At 46.6% G+C, this 23,131-nt stretch overlaps 1 protein-coding gene across 1 annotated transcript; it reads right to left on the reverse strand.

The window, feature by feature from the left end:
• TCHP (trichoplein keratin filament binding) lies at positions 6,869-22,376 on the reverse strand. Its single transcript, XM_003483443.4, has 13 exons — positions 22,223-22,376; positions 20,490-20,683; positions 19,170-19,380; positions 18,550-18,606; positions 16,908-16,976; positions 16,070-16,243; positions 15,146-15,258; positions 14,673-14,739; positions 13,200-13,372; positions 12,311-12,392; positions 9,890-10,075; positions 9,158-9,301; positions 6,869-8,173 (listed from the first exon to the last, which is right to left on the reverse strand). The coding sequence occupies exons 2-13, from the start codon at positions 20,681-20,683 to the stop codon at positions 8,141-8,143; spliced, it is 1,503 nt and encodes a 500-aa protein (XP_003483491.1). The 5' UTR covers positions 22,223-22,376; the 3' UTR covers positions 6,869-8,140.

The following is a 23,131-nucleotide window of genomic DNA, read 5'->3' on the forward strand; positions in this document are numbered from 1 at the left end:
GGGGGCACTATCCTCTTGGCAGGAAAATAGGTCCATTTGAGCTTCATGCTGTCTGTATCTCTGTCTCTCTGTATCTGTCCATCCTCATATCTCCATTCTCCACTTTTTCACAGTTGAAGAAATGGCCCAAAGTGGGGTCACTTGGCTTCTCAGTGATGGGGTGTCAGGACTAGACTAGAACCCGGACCAGCTTCGGCCACAGCCTCCACCACCACCCCAACCCCCATGAAACTCCAAGCACAGAAATATGTCTTGCATCCATGCAAAATTAGAAAGTGGCCCCTATGTACCCACTTGCAGGCTGCCTGGGTCCCTCCTTCCCTAGACTTGAGTGCTAATCAAAACACGTCTTTGCTTTTGGCTGAGCACCAGTGTGCACCCCTTCTTAAGTAAGAGCTTCATTTTTGCCTGGTTTTGAACATGTGATGAGAGCCACTGATGTATGTGTTTCCTCTTTCAACACTGTGAGCTTCAACTAGGTCAATGTGCAGTCTTCACGGACTGTATCCACTGTAATTTATTTATCTGATACTTTATTGATGGCTGTTTGAGTTATTTTTAGTTTTTGGCTCTTATGGAAAAAAAAAACCTGTCTTTGAAAAGTATATCTTCTGGTTCATATATACCTTTCTGAAGGACGTGTAACTCCCGGGCCATCTCCAAACTGTAACAGTTCCAAAGGGTTGTAGGAGCAAAACACAAGATTTCCCCTCGTTCTACATCTTCATCAACAGTGGTATAGTAAGCCTTTTAATGTTGCCAATCCACTGGGCTTGTGGTAGTGTCTCAGAGTTTTAAGTTGCATGTTTCTGATCCACAATTTAGGAATTCGGTGGTGTGTTTTTCCATGTTTATTATAGCCATTAGATTTCCTCTTTGCTGGAGTACCTGTTTAAGTGTTTACCTATTCTTCATTAAGTGCTGGGTTTTTGTGTTTTGTTTGTTTTTAGGGCTGTGGCATATGGATGTTCCCAGCCTAGGGCTCGGTTTGGACCTGCATCTGCCAGCCTACTCTGCAGCCACAGCAACGCAGGATTTCAGCCGTGTCTGCAACCTACACCACAGCTCACGGCAACGCCAGGTCCTTAACTCACTGAGTGAGGCCAGGGATCGGACCCACAACCTCATGGATACTAGTCAGGTTCATTACCACTGAGCTACAACAGGAACCCCTCTTCATAGGGATTTTTTTAAATGTTCTGAACATTTTGTAATTTATCTGTGTTACACACATCTTTGCCCATTCTATGGGTACATCTGTCTTTCAGGTGTCTTTTGAAGATAAGCTTCTTAAACAGATTTACCAATATTTTCCTTATGGTTAGTATGGTTAGTATTCCTTGGGTCTTGAGAAACCTCCCCATATACTACTATTATGTCTTACTTTGAGATAATCATAGACTCACAAAATAGTTGCAAAAACAGGCCCCTGTGCCCTTCGCTCAGTTCCCCCCAGTGGTGACATCTTATGCAGCATAGTTTCAAAATCCGATGTTGTCACAGGCCTTAATTCAGATGTCACAGATTTTGTGTGTGTGTGTAGTTCTTGCCATTTTATCACAGTCAGTTCCTGTCAGCATGTGACGATACAAACCTGCTGCATCATTAGACACCTCCCTCCTGCTGCCCCTTGAGTCACACCTGTCCCCTGTTCACCATGGGAACAGACCCTGGCAACCCAAGTCTGTTCTCCATCACGTTATCCTTTCAGGAAAGTCATGTATATGGAACCATACAGCATGTGACCTTTTAAGATTGGCCTTTGCACACAGCATAATACCCATCCAAGTTGTTCAGAGACCAAGGTCCTGGAAAGGGGCCCCAGAAACCACCCCAGGACTGTGCCCTGACCAGAAACCTTCCACATCTGTATTTGGGAATGGGTCCTTAATTTTTCCTACCAGAGGGAGGGAAGAGTTTCAAGGAACAGAAGTTGGGTTGTTTAGTGGTTTATCTTAGAGGTTGTTAATTATCTAGTATTTGCCTTTTTCTTTGCTTTAAAAAAAAATAACATTTCTTCCTCATTTCAAAGGTTATATAAACATTCTCTGTGGAAAATACAGGAAAGCACTCAAAGGGAGAAATACTCATGACCCCAACTTTTCAAAATACTCACAAAGTAATATTTTATTTCCTTAAAAACGGAACTGTGTAGGAGTTCCTGCTGTGGTGCAATGGGTTAAGGATCCAGCATTGCTGCAGCTATGGTGTAGGTCGCAGCTCCAGCTTGGATTCAATCCCTGGCCCAGGAAATCTCATATGCCGCAGGGGTGGCTAAAAAAGAAAAGAAAAAAAAAAAAAAGAAAAGGAACTATGTAAGTGCTGCTTTTGAACAACTTTCTAACACAGTATGAACATTTCTCTAGAACTTTCAGAAAATTTTAAGCATTCCATTTCATTTTAATACACTGGATAATATCCTAAACTCAAACTCCTAGTGTTGGGCATCTAGGGTTATCACTTTTTGCTACTCTAACTAATGCTATGAGGAACATCTTTGTACTAATCTGATTGTTATTTATACTCCTGGGTTAGGAGGCAGCATGGTGCATTGAGGAAGGGCTCCTGGAGGGCCAGCCACTATGGGGCCTGGTAGTCAGGGAAGGATTTGGATTTTGGTCCTAAATGCAGAGGGACGCCATTGAAGAAGGTGCAAGAATTTCATTTCAGGTGTGTATTTGTGAAAGATCCGAAGGATGGAGAAAAAGTGAGGTGGATGCATGATTTCAGACAAAAGTTACTGGTAGCCAGGAAAGATAGAGGGACTCAGAGATTTCAGGTCAAAGTAGCAGGACTCAGTGTCATGGGGTCTGGCCCGGCAGCAGGCAGGATGGATGGTGGTGCCGTTCACTTATCCGAGAACACTGGAGAAGGGCCAGATGTTTGTTGCTGTAGTTTTGTTTAATGATGGGCATTTAGGAGAGCACATTTGATTATTCTTATTGTGCTGGGTTCAAGGCATCTTTGGGACACGCAGTGGCCATGTTAGCATGCTAGTACCCAGGACCAGAGACCCAGAAGTAGGAGTCAGGACCAGAGACCCTGGTCCAGGAGTTAGTGATGTGCAGATGGCACTGGATGCCAGAGACCTAGCTCACCTCACCTAGGAAGGGCCTGTGTGGTGAGGAGAGGCCTGAGCCTGAAAGTCCCTCAGCACAAGTGCCCAGAGAACCCCAGTTGTATCATCAAGAGCATCTATGGGTTGTTGTAAGCCAGGATGTTCAGTTTGTCTCAGGAGTGGCAAGCCAGCAGCATGAATGACAGTACCACACGGCTTATGTAATCTCACACATGCGGATGGGGCGCACCCACACACCAGTGTTCTCTACCATAAATGTTTCTAATACAGAAATGGGAGAGTGGGTGTTTCAGAGAGAAAAAAAAAGGAACAAAAGGGAACTGCAGTCTTTTGTTGTTGTTACTGTTTGACCGTGTCGGCGTGTGGGACGTTCCCAGGCCAGGGATCAAACCCACACCACAGCAGCAACCCAAGCTGCTGCAGTGACAACACTGGATCCTTAACCTGCTTCACCACAGGAGGACTTGGAACTGCAGTCTTTTAAATTAGTTAATAACCAAAGTAAAATGAGAGGAAAATGGCTAAAGCACTACAAAGACTGCATTACAACTTAAAATAAGACTTTCCCATCATTATCTCTGTAAGGTTGAACTAGTCCTTCTTCTAGCTATCTAAATAGAGAAAAGCTTGAATATATGCAATGCAAGTTATATGTCAATACATTTATAGAAACACTTTTTAAAAGAAAAAAAAAAGGGAAGCCAAATGAGGATGGATAAATATTTACACAATAAACTATGTATAGCAGTGAGAATAAATAGATTATAGCTTTATGTTTAAAAAAAGTCAAAACCATAAAAATAACATTTAAAAGAATAGAAATCATTCCAGTATTTGCTTTCAGATCATATTGGAATTAAACTAGAAAAAGCAGGTTGTTCCCTGGTGGCTCAGTGGGTTAAGGATCTGGCATTGTCACTGTTGTACAGTTACAGCTGTGGTGCAGGTTTGATCCCTAGCCTGGGAACTTCTGCATGCCACAGGTGCGGCTAAACAAATAAAATAAACTAGAAAAATCAGTAACATACTTCTAAATTTAAAAAAAAAGCTTGTCACATAAGTCAAAGAAATCTCAAGAGACATTTTTAAATATTTTGTATAGGAATTCCCTTTGTGGCTCAGTGGTAACGAATCTGACTAGTATTCATGAGGATGCAAGTTTGATCCCTGGCCTCGCTCAGTGGGTTAAGGATCCAGCGTTGCCATGAGTTGTGGTGTAGGTCGCAGATACTGCTCGGATCCCACATTGCTGTGGTGTAGGCCAGCAGATGCAGCTCTGATTAGACCTCTGGCCTGGGAAACTCCATATCCATGGGTGCGGCCCTAAAAAGTAAAATAAATAAATAAATAAAATAAATATTTCGAACTAAATGAAACTGAAAACATACCTGACCAAAATTTGCGGGAATTGAATGAATACATAAGAAAAGAAAACTGTCTGACTCTGGTGGGGATGTGGATGATGAGGGAGGTTATACCCGAACCGGGGGTGGGGGGTATATGAGAAATCTTGACCTTCTACTCAATTTTTCTATGAGCCCGAACTGCTCTAAAAAAGTCTTAAGAAGTTAATTTTTAAAATCACATGCTTATATCCTTTGAGGTAGATATTTTTCCTATCTTTTAGAACTTTTGAGTAATCATAAAATTAAGTTATAAATACTCCTCTAAAGTGAGGACAGGACAATGTTAGACTCTCTAAAATAAAACGCCATGTGGCTTCTTGGCTGAATTCCGCCAAGGTCAGCAGGTACTGCTAATGCTAATGCTTTTGAAGGCACTACCATGATGTTTTTATTTTTTATTTTTATTTTTTGTCTTTTTTAGAGCTGCACCCACAGCATATGCAAGTTCTTAGGCTGGGGTGGGGGGGCGGTCCAGTCAGAGCTGTAGCTGCTGGCCTACACCACAGTTCACAGCAACACCGTATCCTTAACCCAGTGAGTGAGGCCAGGGATCGAACCTGCATCCTCATGGGTACTAGTCGGGTTCGTTACTGCTGAGCCTCGAGGGGAATTCCATGATGCTCTAAATTTTATGAAAACTGAAAACTACCTAACTGTGCAGATTGTGAAAAATATTCTTTATATTCATAAGGAAATAGGGAGGTACTGAATATAGTTATTGCACAAATGGTTCTTTCATTCCCCCATGTTATAACTGGCTCTGTGCCTGCCATGGACAGCTGTTCATCTGTGCACTTGTTTGATGCCTGTCCTTGTTCCTGTTCAGCTCTGTAACTTCCCCAGGCCTAGCAGCACATCCTCCCAAGAGAGAATATGTGCTGAGTGAGCAAAGAGAGTGAAAGTAGTTTACATGCAGAACACATTAGTAGTGGCTTCAACACCATCTGTTCTAAAGGAATTGAACCTTGCAGAAGAATCAGCTGTAGAATGATCTATAAATCATAATTTTATAGTAAGTAGAAAAAAGTGCTTAGGGAGTTCCCACTGTGGGGCAGCGGAAATGAATCCGACTAGGATTCATAAGGATGTGGGTTCGATCCCTGACCTCGCTCAATTGGTTAAGGATCTGGCGTTCCTGTGAACTGTGGTGTAGGTCACAGACCCAGTTCAGACATGGTATGGCTGTGGTACAGGTCAGCAGCTGTAGCTCCAATTGGACTCCTAGCCTGGGAGCTTTCATATGCCATGGGTTCAGCCCTAAAAAGGAAAAAAGAAAAAAGTGCTTAAAATAAAAACGAGTAGGTTAAGGATCCGGCGTTGCCGTGAACTGTGGTATAGGTTGCAGACGCAGCTCAGATCTGGTGTTGCTGTGGCTGTGCCGTAGGCCAGCAGCTGTAACTCTGCTTCTACCCCTAGCCTGGGAACCTCTGTATGCTTCAGGTATGGCCCTGAAAAGCAAAAAGAAAAAAAAATGAAAATAAATACCAATAGGAGTTCCCAGGTGGCTCAGTGGGTTTGATCCTGGACCCCAGAAGTTCTGCATGCTGTGGGCATGGCCAAAATAATATTTAAAAAACCCGGAGTTCCTGTCGTGGCGCAGTGGTTAACGAATCCGACTAGGAACCATGAGGTTGCGGGTTCGGTCCCTGCGCTTGCTCAGTGGGTTGACGATCCGGTGTTGCCGTGGGCTGTGGTGTAGGTTGCAGACGCGGCTCGGATCCCGCATTGCTGTGGCTCTGGTGTAGGCCGGTGGCTACAGCTCCGGTTGGACCCCCAGCCTGGGAACCTCCATATGCCGCGGGAGCGGCCCAAGAAATAGCAAAAAAGACAAAAAAAAAAAAACAAAAAAAAAACCCACCCAATATATGTGCATATACAGCCACAAGACAATCAATATATATAAGCTAAGAAGAGTCTGTGCTATGCTAGAAATAGTAGGAGAGTGGAAGCTCTCAATCTGGAACAAAGATCGAGGCCCAGTTTAGAGAGGAAACATTTAAATATATTAGGGTAGAGAACCAGTATAATTTTTAATGCTAATAAGATTACCGCCAGGCTTCAAAAACAAAAAAATTCAGAGAAATAAAAAACATTCCAGAAATATGTGAGTGACTATTTACCAGGCATTCTGTCCACATTGATTCTACCTTGGAGTTCAGACAATGTATGAATGCTAATAATTCCCTGTGGTTTACTCAAAAGTTTCAGTGGAAATGAGAGGAGAGACAGTACCACTTTCACAAGGAAAATGAATGTAGCCTAGAAAATGTGACCAGTCACAGAAAATATCTAAACCTGTAAGAGATGTAGATTAAATCAATGAAAACCTATCATTCTATACAACCCACTTTGCAACAATTAACCAAAGCAACAGTGACAAAGCTTGGAAGCAACGCCATCAAACAAATATTATATTTCACAATTAATGAACATCTGAAACAGGGGAAGTAAAAATGAATACACTTAATGAAAGTAGTGCTCAGGGGATCACAGCCAAAGAAATTTAAGACAAGAAAATGAAAAACAGATTAAGGGATGTAGTTTTGCAGCTCAATTTGTTTTTACAGCACAAAGGAAATGAAAGGTAATGTAGCCCTTAGACTTGGGATTTTTTAATAAACTCTGTTTTTAATAACCTGGAACACAGGCCTGTAATTAGCTGTAACTTACTGAGATGTGGAATATTGAACACAATATAATGAAAACTGAAACCTCAGAGGAAGAATATGAAAAAAGTACAAGTCATAAAAATATGATTATTGCTGCAAGGAACTTACTGCTATATATAGAGCTTAACCTAGAACTATGTCACATTGATAGAACAGTGGGAAGAGAAATTTTTGCCCGATCTTGGTTAAGTCTAATCTAGTTTCTTCAGGTTCAGTGCCCCTCCCTCTGGGCACATAAATCCCAGAAGGCAGCACACCGCCGAGCCCTTCCCAAGACACTAGAGGTCCAAAGTGTCATGCAAAAAGGTTAGACCTGTGGAGGTCCCCTTTTGAGGCCCAGTTACACACATAATGGGATCACACACACACCCTGCACTGCTCTGTGGAAATTTTACCAAAAATTCTTAAGGGAGGAAAGACTTGTTTCTCACCACCTGTCCAGAAAGCATCCATGGATGACATCAGACTGTCTTAGGGTTCATAGTGCCTTTTTTCCAGAAAACAAGACATGATCCTTTTGGGACCACTAAATATTAACAAACTGCACCAAGACCCACAAGTTTATATTCAATAGAATTGTTAAATGGTAATTTTAAATACTGAAAAACTTCTATCTCTAGCTGGAGTCCCCACTGGAGGTGACAGGGGTAAGACAACAGGAAACCACGTATCCTGTTAGGGAACAACTTGTAACTCTAGCACTGATTTAGACTCTTACATTATTTAGAAACATCAGTCTGCTACACACTGGCAGTGAGTGACTATAAAGCCCCTTTCTGGGATAAGAAAAGCAGGAAGGGGCCTCCCGCTGGGTGCTGCATTTCCATCACACCTTATTCCGGCCAGACCCTTGCTCATTTAATCATGGACCTGAGCAGGCTCGCTGAACTATTGACATGTTCTGCAGACAACTTGCAAAACGCTCTGGTGGCTGCACATCAAAGGCTTCACCATCCTTGTTCTCTGTGCTCACAGGACCAGCGATGTCAGTTCCAAGCAATTCTGGGGTGTCCATAAGGCTGAGAAGAGAAAGAAAACAAGACTGATTGGTCAGCAGTCTCTGGAACATCAGAAATTAATCTCATTTCAAGTAAGAGCTAAAAGCACAGTAAAAATGGCTGTTTTCATTTTCAGCTGAAAAATCTTTGATCCTAAGCCATAAAAGAAGTACTTTTAAGTACCAGCCCTAAGTAGTATCTCACGCAGCCCTGTGAGACCCTGATCTGAGACACTCACTGATCCATGTTCGATTAAGTTTAGAAAACGCTATTCCCTGGACTTCAAGAGCCCAGCCAGTTAGGACACCAACCTTTCAGCAGGGGTATTACCTACTCTGTTTCATCAGCTTTCCAAGTTATATGACCACAAAGGGGCCAGCCTCTCTGTCTGGCAGCACTTTGGAGCACGGGGGTGGCCAGAATGGCCCTTGTAAAGGAAAGCAGAGGTGACAACCCTTGGCAGTTCTTAGGTACTTCAGTCATCAGTTCCCTCAAAGCAGGGGTGACAGCCTCTGCTTCTCTGTGCTCCCCTGGGGCAGAGACCCCTGCACTGGGGGTCACTTAAGGCCTTCCAGGGTCAGGGAAAAGAGGAGAGGAGGTATTCAGATGACAGGGAGGGGGCACCCAGAGGTGCTGAGGGCAGGAGAGGAAGGGAAATGGTCCCCAGTCACCTGGCCGGGTTCTGCTGTCTGGACAATTAGGACCCGGCACCACTGCTGTCTCTGTCCCAAACAGGCACACAGCTTAGCAGTCAGGACTTCAGTCCCTGGGCTGTAGTGGCAGGAGCCAGAGCAAAGTCGCCACAAGGGCTGTTTGAGCCCAGCCGAGGACTAAAACACACCCTGTATCGAGGTTCCCTACCAGTTGAGAAAGGATGAAATACAAAAGAGAAGCAAGGAAGAATGTGAGCTGCTGGGAAGCAGCCCTGGGCCCCAGGCTGTGAGTGGAGAGCAAGGGCCAGGCTGACTGACGCGGCACTGGCACCGTCCCCTGCAGGCTCCCTACCTTGGGCCGGTAGCCCTTCTGGGCCATCATCTTTGCCTCCTGCTGCAGCAGGGCATCTGTGAGCTGCTCTGCCTGCCTCGCCTTCTCTTCCTCCTCTTCCTCCTGCTGGTCCGCTTCCAATACCTGCAGCTGGCGCTCTGCAACCTGAGCACCAACAGCAAAAAGTCACCAAGGGACGGACCTTGGGGTAGAACCCTGCCTCCGATCCGGAGGGACAGCTGGGGTGCCCCTGCTGGAGCAGCAGCGCTCAGCACTAACAGTGGCAGTGCCCTTGTAGGAAGGACGTTCATGACACTCGAGAAGGGATGAGAATGGTAATACACCTCTTGTAAGAAGTTCTGGGTATGGCTGTGTGTTTGGAAGATCCTTTCGTTTTAACTATTAGGTACTGAAATGAATAAAGAGAGACAAGTGGCCAGTGAGCCAAGTGCTTGCAGATGCAGACAGGAAAGAGGTAAGGGACAGCAAGGGCAGCCATGCTCTCATGGGAGCCGGAGGACCTGGAGCCCAGCTGAACTCCACAACCAAGAGGGTCAGGGTTCCAGCGGGAAACAAAAAGGGACACCCTGAGCTCTGAAACGTGGGCTTCCTGGACAAGGAACAGGCCAGGCTGTGGAAGTAAGTCAAAGGTCCCTGAACCCAGTGCCATGATGGCACAGGGACCCAGCAGGGCTGGCTGCCCATGCTCATCCCTTCCATAGGTGGTGGCCTCCACCCAGGACACAGCCCCACCTGGGCTTCTAGCTCCTGCTTCCTGGCTGATTTCAGTTCCTCGCTCTCCTCCTTCTCACGACGAGCTGACTCTCTTGCTTCCTCAAGATGTCGAATAAGTTGCTCCCTGTGCCTCAGGGATTCCTCTTGCGCCCGGCGGTTTTGTTCAATCTTCTCCTGTATTTGTTGTTGTCTCCCTGTCAGAACCTATCCTTAGCAGGAAGAGGGAGGATTCCAGTTAGACTTCAACAGATGCCTGTTCGACCAGCCACGGACGGTCCGCAGCGGCAGCTGCACCAAGACGCAGCTAATCCTCAGCGTCAGGCCCAAATACACCACAGACAAGCCCAGCCTGCAGGATCAGTCCAAACAAATGTTTCCCACCCGTCCCCATCACACACAACGTGCACGTGCACTGTGTGTAGGGAGCCAGCCAAGCACCAGAGACATCAAATCAGCAGGGATGGAGCTCTGTGCCCAGGTCAGACACACAGCACCAAGGTGACTCTCACCCCGTCAGTGAGTTCTAGAAAAAGAAACCACAAGCCATACAGATGGCCAGAGGCAGAGTCTAGGTCATCCCACCAACCTTGTGGATTTAAATTTACTGCTCAGAGGTTAAGGATCCAGCATTGTCACTGTAGCGGCTTGGGTTACCTCTGTGGCATAGGTTTGATCCCTGGCCCAGGAACTTCCACATTCTGTGGGCATGGCTGGAAAAAAAAAAAAAGGTGCTGCTCAGAGCAGCAGAAACCTGCTGTGTCTGAGACTTGGCCACATAGCAAGATTACATCTAGCACATGCTCAGGACTTGGGAACCAGGCACAGCAGGAAGCCACCTGCCATACCCAACAGTCATGCTCTCTGGAAGGGAAATATAAAGTGGCCACAATGAGGAGGAACTCTTTTTTTTTTTTTTTTTTTTTTTTGTCTTTTTAGGGCCGCACCCGCGGAATATGGAAGTTCCCAGGCTAGGGGTTGAATCATTGCTACCGTTGCCGACCTACATCATAGCCACAGTAACCCAGCATCCAAGCTGTGTCCTACACCACAGCTTATGGCAACACCAGATCACCCACCAACTGAGGTAGGCCAGGGGTCAAATCCGCATCCTCATGGATATTAATTGGATTCGTTTCTGCTGCATCACAATGGGAACTCCTGGAGGAACATTTTAAATGGGGGAAAATATCAAAAGGTGCTGGAAAATAATCTGGTAGTCTCAAAAGTGAAAAAGCACCAGTTGGGACTTGATTTCCCATGGATCCTAAAATGTAGCATGCTGGCATGCAGAGAATATAATTTTCATTTTAAAACACTTTAACAAAAAAAAAAAAAAAAAAAAAAAAGGAGTTCCCAAGCAGCACAGTGGGTTAAGGATATAGCATTGTCGCTGCTGTGGCTCTGGTTGCTACTGTGGTATAGGTTTGATCCCTGGCCCCAGAACTTCCACATGTGTGGGCAAGCCCCCCCCAAAAAAAACAAAAACAAAAAAACCCTACCACTTTAAGATAACTTTCAATACATGGATAATACTTATTTCCCCCAAAGATTTCCTTTAAATTGGAGTGAGTCGTATATGCATTACTTATATAAGACAAATAAAACAGTAATGTTCTTTAATCCATTTCTGGTTATATACTCCAAGGAAAAAACTCCTAAATATGGAAATGGCTTCTGTACCAAGATGTTAACTGCACTGTCTCTTATAATGGCTCAAAATTACAAAAAAAAAAATGTATCCACAAAAGGGAATGGAAACACAAACTAGGTATATCTACATGATGATATATTATACAGCCATCAAAATGATATTTACAAAGAAGATGTAGTGGTATATTAAAATGCTTGAAATGGAGTTCCCATTGTGGTGCAGTGGTTAACAAATCCTACTAGGAACCATGAAGTTGTAGGTTCAATCCCTGGCCTTGCTCAGTGGGTTAAGGATCTGGCGTTGCCGTGAGCTGTGGTGTAGGTCACAGGTGTGGCTTGGATCTGGCATTGCTGTGGCTGTGGCGTAGGCTGGCAGCTACAGCTCTGATTAGACCCCTAGCCTGGGAACCAACATATGCTATGGGAAGTAGCCCTAGAAATGGCAAAAAGACAAAAAAAATTAAAAATAAAAAAATAAAATGCTTGAAATCAAAGAGCTCAGTATAATAAGTAATAAGTAGAAAAAATATTATGCATAGAAACAGAGGCAAAGAAGAAAATGAAGTAATAGTGGCTATGTAGATGATGGGGATCCGAGGGACTGGTTTTGTTTTTACTTTTCTGTACTGAATTGTTTTCTAATAAGCTGACACTATTTTTATAATGATATTAAAAATGTATTGAAAGTAATGAAAGGGGACTCTGATCCTAGAGCATTTGGAAGGGTCAGTATGTGGTCACTAACCCAGGACACCCACCCAGGCCAGCCCACGCCATAGCCAGGATTACCTCGCTCATCAGCCGGTCTCGAGCGCTCCTCTCCCGGGCCCATTCTGCCTCTCTCTTTTCCCACATCTCCTTGGCCTCTTCCCTAGGGAGACATAGACTGGATGAGAGCAGGCCCTTCCCAACAGTGATGGCAGAAGAGAACCGAAGAACCACAGGCTCCAAAGCTCCAGGAAGCACACACCTTCTATGGGGCCAACCTTCAAATAAACTTTCAGCAGACTACAGATAAGGACAACTTTATAGAAAGTATTACCATCATACGTACTTTAAGTTTCCTTTTTTAACTCTCTAACTCCTTCCAAAAAGCAATGGTGATGACACGCACCCAGGACATTTAAACACTGAAGTGCATGAGACCCTCAAGACTGGAGAGGAGGAGAGGTACTGCCAGTGCCTAAGCCCTATCACCACGTTTCTGGAGTCACTCTAGCTCACCCTGTGGCCGGGGGTAAGTGACCACCTGGAATCCCTGTGACCTTAGCACGTGGATGGATGTTGGGATTAAACAGGATGAGGACCATAAGGCAGTGACACAGCATTGGCACACAGTAAGTGTTCAATGGGTGTTACCTGCTATTCTATTACTTCAATCATCCTTAGTTTTTAGGATCCAGACCCAATCATAGAGACCTAAGGAGCACTCAGTGCCTCCATAATTTATAAAGATTTCCTTTCAAATTTCTAAGATTTCAGATGAACAGATCCTTACTCTTAACCCTAATGGTTTCTATCTTAAAAAACCCAAGGGAAACACCCCACAAGCCAGGTCCATTAGCAACAATGTGCTCCTCGTGGAGACAGAGGAACAAGGACGGGCGTTTCCGCAAGAACAGATGACCCTCACGGAGACCTGGGACCTACAGGTCGACGCCAGGAAGGCACCTCTCACCTCAATAGCATCTGCAGCTCAGCCTCCCGTGCCTTCTCCAGCTGCAGCTGCTCCTCAATGACCCGCTTCATCCACGCAGCGTCAGCCAAAGCCCGCTCCCTCCGCGCCAGATGCAGGCGCTGGTTCTCGTCCTCCTCCTCCAGCAGCGCCTGCAGAATGCGCTTGTCCGCCTCCTAGAGGAAGGGGCAGGAAGTGCATGGGCGTGGCCCCCAGCTCCACCGGCGTCAGGGCCCCTGCTCCTGCCAGCCCCTCTCGCACTGAAAGCAAAGTAAGCTTTCAGGGAGATGTGGCTTTTCCAGAGCAGGCAGGGTGTGATCGCTTAGGGACAGCTGAGATGCCACAGAGACCCAGGAGCCTTTCTCTGCCCACCGGGACAGACCCTCTGCCACCACCCACATGTCCTTGCCCTCAGACATCTCTGGTAGCACAGCTTTTTAGAACACAGTTTGCCAGCAATTCCACTTCTACACATGTAAGCTACAGAGACACAAATGCACAAAGATGCAGCACCGAATGCACCGTGCAGCTGTTCAGTAAGAGGAAAGCCAGCCGGGGTGGGAGGGAACTCTCCTCTCCAGTCTCAGTGAGGGAGCCCGTTACTTGCCAGGAAAACGGAGCTGCTAGTCAAAAAGAGCAAGCTCGATCTAAGAACACTGGTCTTAAAAGTTCTCATCACAAGGAAAATTTATAACTATGTGAGGTAATGGATATTAACTAAACTGACTGTGGTAATAATTTTGAGAGAGAGATATATATACATAAAATCCTTATGCTGAACACCTTAAATTTATACAAGGTTATATGTTAACTATCTCAATACAACTGGAAAAAGTAAAAAAAAAGAACACTGGTCTTGAAGTCAGAAGTGTACTGTTAGGTAAATGGGCTGGGCAATGCCACTTCAAGTACACTTAAAAACAAAATGAACACCCTCGCCCAAACTCACCACTCCCGTATCTGTGTATATAAACACAGTTGACTCTTGAACAGCATGAATCTGGATGTGTGAGTCCACTGACATACGGATTTTTTTTTCAATAAATAGAATACTTGTATTTTTACTTTACAGATCTTTAAATTAACTAAGCGTGGAGAAAAGTGTTCAACTAGAGATCGGTCTACAGATTCCAAAGAGCCAGGGCTGCAGTCCTGATTCAGTTTTCTGCCCTTCGGTGAGTCATTTGTCAATTCCTTTTTTTTGAGGCAGAGACAGGGAGTAGTTGATTTTTGATTCTGCAGGGGCAGGGGTGGTTAGCATCCCTAACCCCTACAGGTTCAAAGGTCAACTGTTTCTCTAGAAAGATACACACCCAAGCAGATACCCCTGGGGAGGGGCAGGGATTGCAGGCGCTGCTGGTCAAGAGGGAATGGCACTTAGCATTTTCTTAGGAGAATGCACCCATTAATAAGCAACGGAAAACTTGCTTTTTAAAAGAAAGCAAAAGAAACACCAGGCTGTTGCTTTAGACTTACCAGTTCCTCTTGGATCTGCTGTGTACGTCTGTTGAGTTGCACATTATATTGATGTCTCAGAAAGCGTCTAGAAATGAGAAAATGTGGGTTGCCTTCAGTGTTTCATAAAGAATTTGTAGAGGAGTTCCCGTCGTGGCACAGCAGAAGTGATTCTGACGAGGAACCATGAGGTTTCGGGTTTGATCCCTAGCCTCACTCAGTGGGTTAAGGATCAGGCGTTGCAGTGAGCTGTGGTGTAGGTCGCAGACATGGCTCGGATCCCGAGTTGCTGTGGCTCTGGTGTAGGGTGGCAGCTGTAGCTCCAATTAGACCCCTAGTCTGGGAACCTCCATATGCCACGCGTGTGGCCCTAAAAAGACAAAAAAAAAGAGAGAGAGAGAGAGAGAATTAAGCAGAGGTTAGACAGCAATACTAGTGCAAGTGAGACAAAGTGGGAAGGGCAGGCGAGGGCTTGGGGCCCTTCTCACACGCACCCCAGCTCCGCCTTCTGCCGCAAGGCCGCCATCTGCTTCCTCTCTTCCTCCAGCCTCTCCAGCTCCCAGCGCTGCTTCAGCAGATTCTCCTGCTCCTTCTTCAGTTTGGTGGCCTGTGGTTACAAGACAGTAAACCCAGCTAAGTGCATGAGAATCAGAGCTTCTTTCATCTCTCATCTCCATTTTCAGCAGACACAACACAGCAAGGGCAGCCTGGTCTCTTGGTGCTCAGGACACCCTCCCACGTCCAGGACTCAGCCCCCTGGGCCCAGTGCACCATGCAGCCCAGCTAGGCCTTTCCCAACCCTGCCAATGATGCTAAGCCCCCTTTCCTGTGCTCCCATAGGACCCTGCACCACCCATGCCTTACTATAAATTAACATCTCTCTCCCCTGTCTGACACAGTGCCCGTCATGAAGGCCAGGATGGTGGGCTGTGCTCCTAGCCATATCCCAGTGCTTGGCACCTAGAATAAGGTCTGGTTCTTGAATCACTCAGGCCTGGGGAAGGGGGGGGGGTGCTATACTTGCCTGAATGGGAAGATCCAGCCCCTCTGAGCAGCTCTGCCCAGTATTCTCAAAACATCCTCCTGGACCAAAGATCCTCATGGTTTGGTGCCTTGAGACCAAAAGCTGCTAGCCTGGGTCAAGTTCACTTTGTACACTTAAAATCCAAGTTCTAAGGAGGCTCACAGATAGCAGGTCTCTCAGCCACTCTGAGAGGACAGGTACTAATTTGGGCCCACAAGCCAGGAGTGTTGAAGAGCCAGCAACAGGAATGCATGTCTGAAGGGAGGACCCAGCACTGTTCCACTTCTTAGAATCATCTCCCTGATACAATCTCTGCTTAGCACAGCTTTTTAAATGTCTGTTTCATAACAGCAAGCAGCTGCGAGGAGGCTCTGGCAGCCGGGCTCACCCTCACCTCCATCTCCTTCACCTTCAGCTCCTCCATCTGCTGGCGCAGCGCCTCCGCCTGCAGTTTACCCTCCAGCTGCCTCCTTTCCTCTTCAGCCTTCATCCGTGCTAGCGCTTCCCGTCGGGCCCTTTCGTATTCATTTTCATATCGTTTTTCCTTTTCCTCTTCAGCGGCTTCTTGCTGCACAGAGCCAAAGGAACCCGGGGTCAGGGTCTACAGCACAGAGTCAGCAAAGACCCAGCTCCCCACCCACCAATCAGCAGGCCTCAGGGCCTGCTCCTCATTCTGCACATCTACACCCAAGGAGGCTATACCCTTAGCTGTGTGGCCCAGGCAAGGGTGTCTTCCTGAGCTCGGTTCTCACTGTGGGAACCGTGGGAGTGGTGCCGTCCTCAGGGATGAAGCTGGGAGGCTTTTGGCTTGGTGCCTGGCACAAGGATGCCAGGGTTCCTCCCTTTCCACACGTCAACAAAACACCTTCCAGAACGAACCCCAAGATAAAGCGGTGGGTCCATGGAAGAGTGGACTTTCATCCCCAGGGGTGCTGCTGTAAACCACGTCTGAGAATTTAGGATGTAAACTACATGAAAATAGGGCACCAGCAACAAAAACAACCCTCAAGGATGCATGTTGCATCTACCATCAGCCAGTCCTGGTCACTTGGTCTTACTCTGCCTCTGGGAGTGACCACAGACGAGTCTAGTTTGTGTAAGAGCAACAAATATTCAGTTTTAACATGTGTTAAGTAAACAAGGAAAAGTCTATTCCTGGATTGGAATCATTAACATTGAAAACAAGAAACAAATTCAAAGACATGGAGACAGTCTCCCACCACATACCATACCTGTTTTTTTTCCTCTTTCTGCATTTCCCAAGAGTTTATCACATGCTTCTTGTGAAGGTCCAGTTCAATCTGAGGATGAGAATGTGGAGAATATGAACGTCCCCACTGGTTCATCAGACAGAGAGATATTCAAGCATAGCACAGCTCTGGTTATGGCCAGGTGTCTTTATAAGGAATTGCACGGTGACCCTGACATACAGTTGAATGCAAGTGAATCAGAAAGCCAAAGGGCCAGGCACTTGTAAATCATCTCAAGAACTGGAACAAAGTAGCAGAAACTTTTTTCCCAGTACCCTTGGGGCTGAGCAGGACCGGGTCAGTAGGCAATGAAATGGAAATTCAATCTCAAAGGCCACCCCAGTTGGTCTAAAGCTTGCCAGGCCCCAGGGCAGCAGGAGCTGGGTGAGGAGCAGGCTCAACCCTTGGCCTGGCTCCCCAGCACTCCCTCTGCAAAGCAGCAGCTGTAAAAACATGCACGCTCTGAAGCAAGAGATGCAACAAATTCAGGGTTATTAATAAGAGATTTGGGTTTAAAGAATCTTTTGAATCAGGAAACAACACTGTCTGAAAGCTCTTGTTTTGAGAAATTGTTTATAAAAGTTTTAAATTTATTTCTTATAGATGGAAACATTTGCAACTAACTTGAATGTTTTGAATAAACTTTGAGTACATGACTTTGGAGGTTCTGCTTTAATCTATAAGCCACGGGGAGAGGAGTCCTCTGTGGCGTAGTGCTAACCATACAATACTCCAGAACATTCTATTACCTGTGACTGGCAATTTTTAAATGTAGTTATGCTTTATAAGTTAATACCACCAAACATACACACAAACTAAGCTGAAATAAACTAATCTTCATCATGGGATTGTTTCTCTCTAGCCCAGTCTCTGCTGAGTGCTGTCACCCAAACCTAAACGCCTCCCTCTCCTTGCACTGAGGTCTGTGCCTCTGTCCCCCTTTCTCCTGCCACCTCAGTTCTGGCCTTCACATCACTCACCTGGGCTGTGGCAGCAATCCTTCAATTGATATCACCCCTTCTGGCCCACCTCAACAGTGCTGCCAAAGCTGCTGTTCTCCAAAATGCAGCTGGACCCATTTAAAATCATGCAGACCCTCCCCAACGCTCCCAGAGGAAGGACACACAAGGCCATCTGTGGTGGCCCTGTCTGCCTACCCAGCATGAGACTCAGTTCTTGGGGTTCACCCTCCCTGTCTGACGTCCCAGCCTCTCAGCCACTTGTAGCTCAAGGTGGCTGGAGGGTTTTGTCTCACTCCAGCACAAAACGCAAGTTTAAAAACAAGGTGGGGAGCTCCTGTCGTGGTGCAGTGGAAACGAACCGGACTAGGAACCATGAGGTTTTGGGTTTGATCCCTGGCCTTGCTCAGTGGGTTAAGGATCTGGCATTGCCATGAGCTGTGGTGTAGGTCGCAAACGAAGCTGGGATCCTGCATTGCTGTGACACAGGCCAGCAGCTACAGCTCCGACTGGCCCCTAGCCAGGGAACCTCCATATGCTACAAGTGCGGCCCTAAAAAGACAAAAGACAAAAAACAAAAACAAACAAACAAAAAAAAAAACAAGACAGGAAACATGATTTCATTGACTTAGGCAAATCAATGGAAGGGGCTCCTCAGTTTTCACCTCTCGAAGTTGGGGGTTGTTCTTTTTCCAGTGTTCATACAGAAGTTGTTCAGCAATCTGTCAAGGAAATACAAAGCGGGAGGCCTGATGTCATTTTTCCAATCCATTCACATTTCGGATAACCCATGTGGAAGTCAACTCAGGTAAGAGTGCCCTACTGGCGCCAGCACTGCACCGCCCTGCAGACCTCCCACGTGCCTTGTGCCCACAGTGCTGGAAACCAGACACTGCCTGGAACTGCAGGGCCCTGACAAGTGACTCTTACAGGGTGGCCAAAGGGGGCCCAAATCTGATGCTGCAGATGGGTCCTAGATGCTAAAGATCTGTTTCAAACTAAACAGAGATTGGGCTTACCACAACACACGACTACTGTGGAGGATAAAATACACCAGTCCAAGCCCTTTGTGGGACCACAAAACTGGCATAAAGAAAAAGGACTCAGACCTAACAGTTTAAGGGGCCAAAGAGAATAGAGATGTCTCGTAGGAAACACACATGAAGAAGAACTCAGAGCAAGCACTTCTCTTGGCTGGCTCTGGAACGAGCTCTTATCAGGTGACCCCACATGGTCTCACTGTGACTCCTGCTCTGAAGCCTCCTAAAGAGTTTCTCAAAGTTACCAGTTTCCTTTGCTCTTCTCGGGCCGACTTCAGATTCCCATGCCGCTCCCGGATTCTCCTTTCCCTCAAGTTCATGCTCAGCCTCAGTTCCTCTAGTTCTCTGACTAGCAGGTCCTGCTCCTCCAGCAGAAGCTGTCTGAGTCTCTGCCGTCTGGCTTCCAGACGCTTTCTCCCCTCCTCCTTCATCTTCTCCCGCTGGTAGGCATGCATGCTGGGCGAGAAGGGGCCACCAGCAGTCAGTCAGTCGTGCCACAGCCACACGGGGAAGGGTAAGGCGCAGCTCAACGTGGGGGGTGAAAGAGGCTAAAGCCAACAGAATGGGGTGACCCAGGAAGGTGCCCTCTGGCCAAAGGAAAGAGAGCAGGTGACAGAACACTAGACATTATAGAATCTTATTTTTGCAAGAAGAAAATGTATAGTGAGCTTACATATGCATGTGCTAAAGGGACTAGCTAATATTTGAGCAATACCATGTACCAGGTTTTATATTAACCCAGACAATTTTATACGAATCATCACACAAATCCTGTAAAGTAGGTTCTGTTTTAGTCCCACTTCACTGATGAGGAAACTGAGGTTCATTCATATAGCAAGTGACAGTCAGGATTTCTATCTAGGTCTGTCTGACTCCAAAGCCTATGTTGTTGTTTTGTTTTGTTTTTTTGTCTTTTGTCTTTTCAAGGTTGTACCCACAGCATATGGAGGTTCCCAGGCTAAGGGTTGAATCGGAGCTGTTGCTGCCGGCCTATGCCACAGCCACAGCAATGCGGGATCCGAGCCACATCTGTGGCCTACACCACAGCTCACGGCAACACCAGATTCTTAACCCACTGACTGAGGCCAGGGATCAGACCCACAACCTCATGGTTCCTAGTTGGATTTGTTTCTGCTGTGCCATGACGGGAACTCCCAAAGCCTATGCTTTTAACTTCCATGTTTTTATATGTATTTCTATAAAAATGGGTATCAGTATGTACATATATTTACACACAACCACAAATGGAGAAAAGTATGTGGGGATGTGCACCAGTTAACTGTGGTTCCTTCCTGGGGATAGGGGGTTTCAAGGAGACTTGCAGATTCTACATACATTTCTCATCATTTTATCTTTTTCAGTACAAATGTGTTGCTTCACTGACGATCTTTTTCTTTTTTTTTTCAATTTCCAGTGGAAAGACATCACCGTGCAGGTGATCCATGCAATCCAGTAAATTCCTTAAGAACACATGCTGGCCAGCCACACTCCCCCAGATCCTCAGGTCACATCTGACCAGAAAGTGGCCCACCAACCACAGATGGTGGTGGTCACCACACTGTTACCTCCGCTGGTAGGAGGACCTGGAGCTCCATTCTGCCTGTTTGGAGCTGCAGATGTCAGACATCTTGAAGTAGCGGCTGTTCTCATCCCACTGCTGCCGAAGCTGGGCCTCCTGCTCCCGGTGTCGCTGTCGTGCGGCCTGCTGATCCAGGAGCCTTCGGCTGCACCAGGAGGAAGGCAGTGTGGGGAGTGCCATCTGAGAAGAACAGCATTGGTAAGAAAATGAGCCTGTGCCAACCCCTTGCCCCTTTAATGAGTGGGCCTCACCCCTGGGCTGCACATTGGGATGGTCTGGTAGAGGCTGGGTCCTAATCCAGACCAATTGAAAGTCCTGTGTAGGCCCCCAGTCATTAGCACTTTAAAAATGACTTGGTGGGGGGATAAATTAGGAGTTCAGGATTAGCATATATACTACTATGTATAAAAGAGATAAACAACAAGGCCCTAGTATATAGTGCAGGAAGCTATACTCAGTGTTTTATAATGACCTATAACAGAAAAGAATCTGAAAAAGAATATATAACTGAATCATTGTGCGGTATACCTAAAACTAATACAATATTGTAAATCAACTATATATCAATTTAAAAAAAATAAAGACTTGCCACTGGGGCTGCAAATCATCTATTTAAATAAGCCTGGACTGCACCCAGCTGTGAGCTAGATGTCATCAAGGGAACCACAGACATAGAGGACCAGTCCTGGCAATGCTAGACAAGCACACTGGTGACTTCTATGCACTGCCTAAAGTAACAGAGACGATAACTTAAGAGATGTGTTTGTGTGCCAAGCTCATGACATGTATGGCCTTTTTTGATGTTACTCTCACCCCATTATTTGGATAGGTGAGAAAACTTAAGTTCAAAAAGGTAAAACAACTTGCTCAAGATCACAAGGCCAGGAAGTAGAGAAACTTTATAAAAGCTAGGGGATCCCATTTCCTGTCAGTCTGAGAGGAGGGCCCTGGCTTTGCAGACAGCGAGAGGCTGCCTGTTGGGATCCCTTTGGCAACTCCCAAAGAGGAGCCCAATCCAGGTGTCACACCTGGAAGTGCTCTGGATTAGCAAGAAGGGAGACCCCTCATTTTACAGATGGAGAAACTACAACTCAGAGAGGAATCGACTTGCAGATCAAGGAGCACTCTGGAGACCCGACAGCAGAACCAGTCTGACTCCGGACACCTCTTCCTCTGGTCCAAAAGCTGCCCCATGTCCAGGGTCTACACAGTGTCTGGCTATGCTCGTGCTTAAGGAGCGTCTATTGAATAAGCAAACTCAGAGCCCTCCAAACCTGGAGGGAAATAATCTGCTTCTATGAGCCAAGTTTAGCCTGAGGCTGCCAGTTTATGATCTGTCTTAAGACTGTGCCAGGCTTGACAAACTTTCTTCCTAGTCCTGTGATCCGCCTGCAGATAAACTTTGCACCAGGAATCAAGAAATGTAGGATTCCAGTCCTGGATCGGCCACCAACAAAATGGGCTGCTCCCTGAACTAGTCGAATCCCTCTCTCAGCCTCAACGGCCACGAATGACAAAAGCGGTTACACAGGCAAGTGTAGGACCCAGATCGCGCGCAGGGAGCAAAGTGAGGACCGGAAGTCGAACCCCCGCAAGCCCAGCGATCGCCGTCTCGGGTAGGCGGGCGAGCTTCCCGCCAGCGCGGGCCTGACTGTAGCGGAGCTCTGCGGGTCCCGTCCCCAACGCCGGACCCCGGCCAAGCCCAAACCCCAGACTCACGTTTCTCTGCACCCCGGAGATTCGGAAGAGTGCCCCAGCCCGAGCTCCCGTACGCCCCAACTAAGCCGAGCCCAGCCGGCAAGACGCTCCGGGGAAGCGATGCACCCACCAGCCTTTTCCCCCTATCGTTGTCGGGGCAACGGGCCAGTGACGGGGCGCGGCGAGGGCCAAACTTCCTCCCGCGCGATTGCTGGCCGCTCTGAAGGAAAGAAAAAGAGGTTGTGTTTCTCTCTGGCGCCCCCGCGTGGTGGGCGGGAGCTCAATCGCAAACATCACTGGTCCTGTAAACTGGGAAGGAAAGAAGAAAAGAATCCGTTCACTACACCAAATTCAGAATGGTGGCTACATAGGGGAGACAAGGATGAGGGTTGGGGGAAATCAGAAGAATATAGAAGGGGATATATAAGCCACATGAGAATCATCTGGGAGCTCTTAACAATCCAGATGTCCAAGCCAAACTCCAGAGAAATCCCATCAAGCTCCCTGAGGGTATCAGTGGTTGTGTAAGCTCCCCAGGTGCATCCAACGTGCAGCCAGCTCAAAGAACTGCCGATGTAAATAGGTATGAGTTATTAGTAACTTTCTATTGTCTTAGGATGGTGGTGGGTTCAAGGGTGTTCATTCTCTTAGTGTGTTTTATAGCTCGCATGTGTTACATGTATTAAGTATCAATCATTCCATTAAAATAAATAATAAAATATTCACTCTTTCATTCATGTTCTTTTCATTTTCTCATTCTTGCCTTAATTTCTTTTTCCCTTCATTCCTTCATCCCTTGTCCGCTTCTCTCTTTTTCCTGGATGCAGAGTAATGTCCTTTGAATGTAGTGGCCTCTGTTGCAGCCTTGACCATGCTAGATGTGTGGTCTTGGACAGGTCACTTCATCACTCCATGCCTCAGCATCCTCAT

Source organism: Sus scrofa, chromosome 14 (genome assembly GCF_000003025.6).
Source record: "Sus scrofa isolate TJ Tabasco breed Duroc chromosome 14, Sscrofa11.1, whole genome shotgun sequence".
Taxonomy (NCBI): Eukaryota; Metazoa; Chordata; class Mammalia; order Artiodactyla; family Suidae; genus Sus; species Sus scrofa.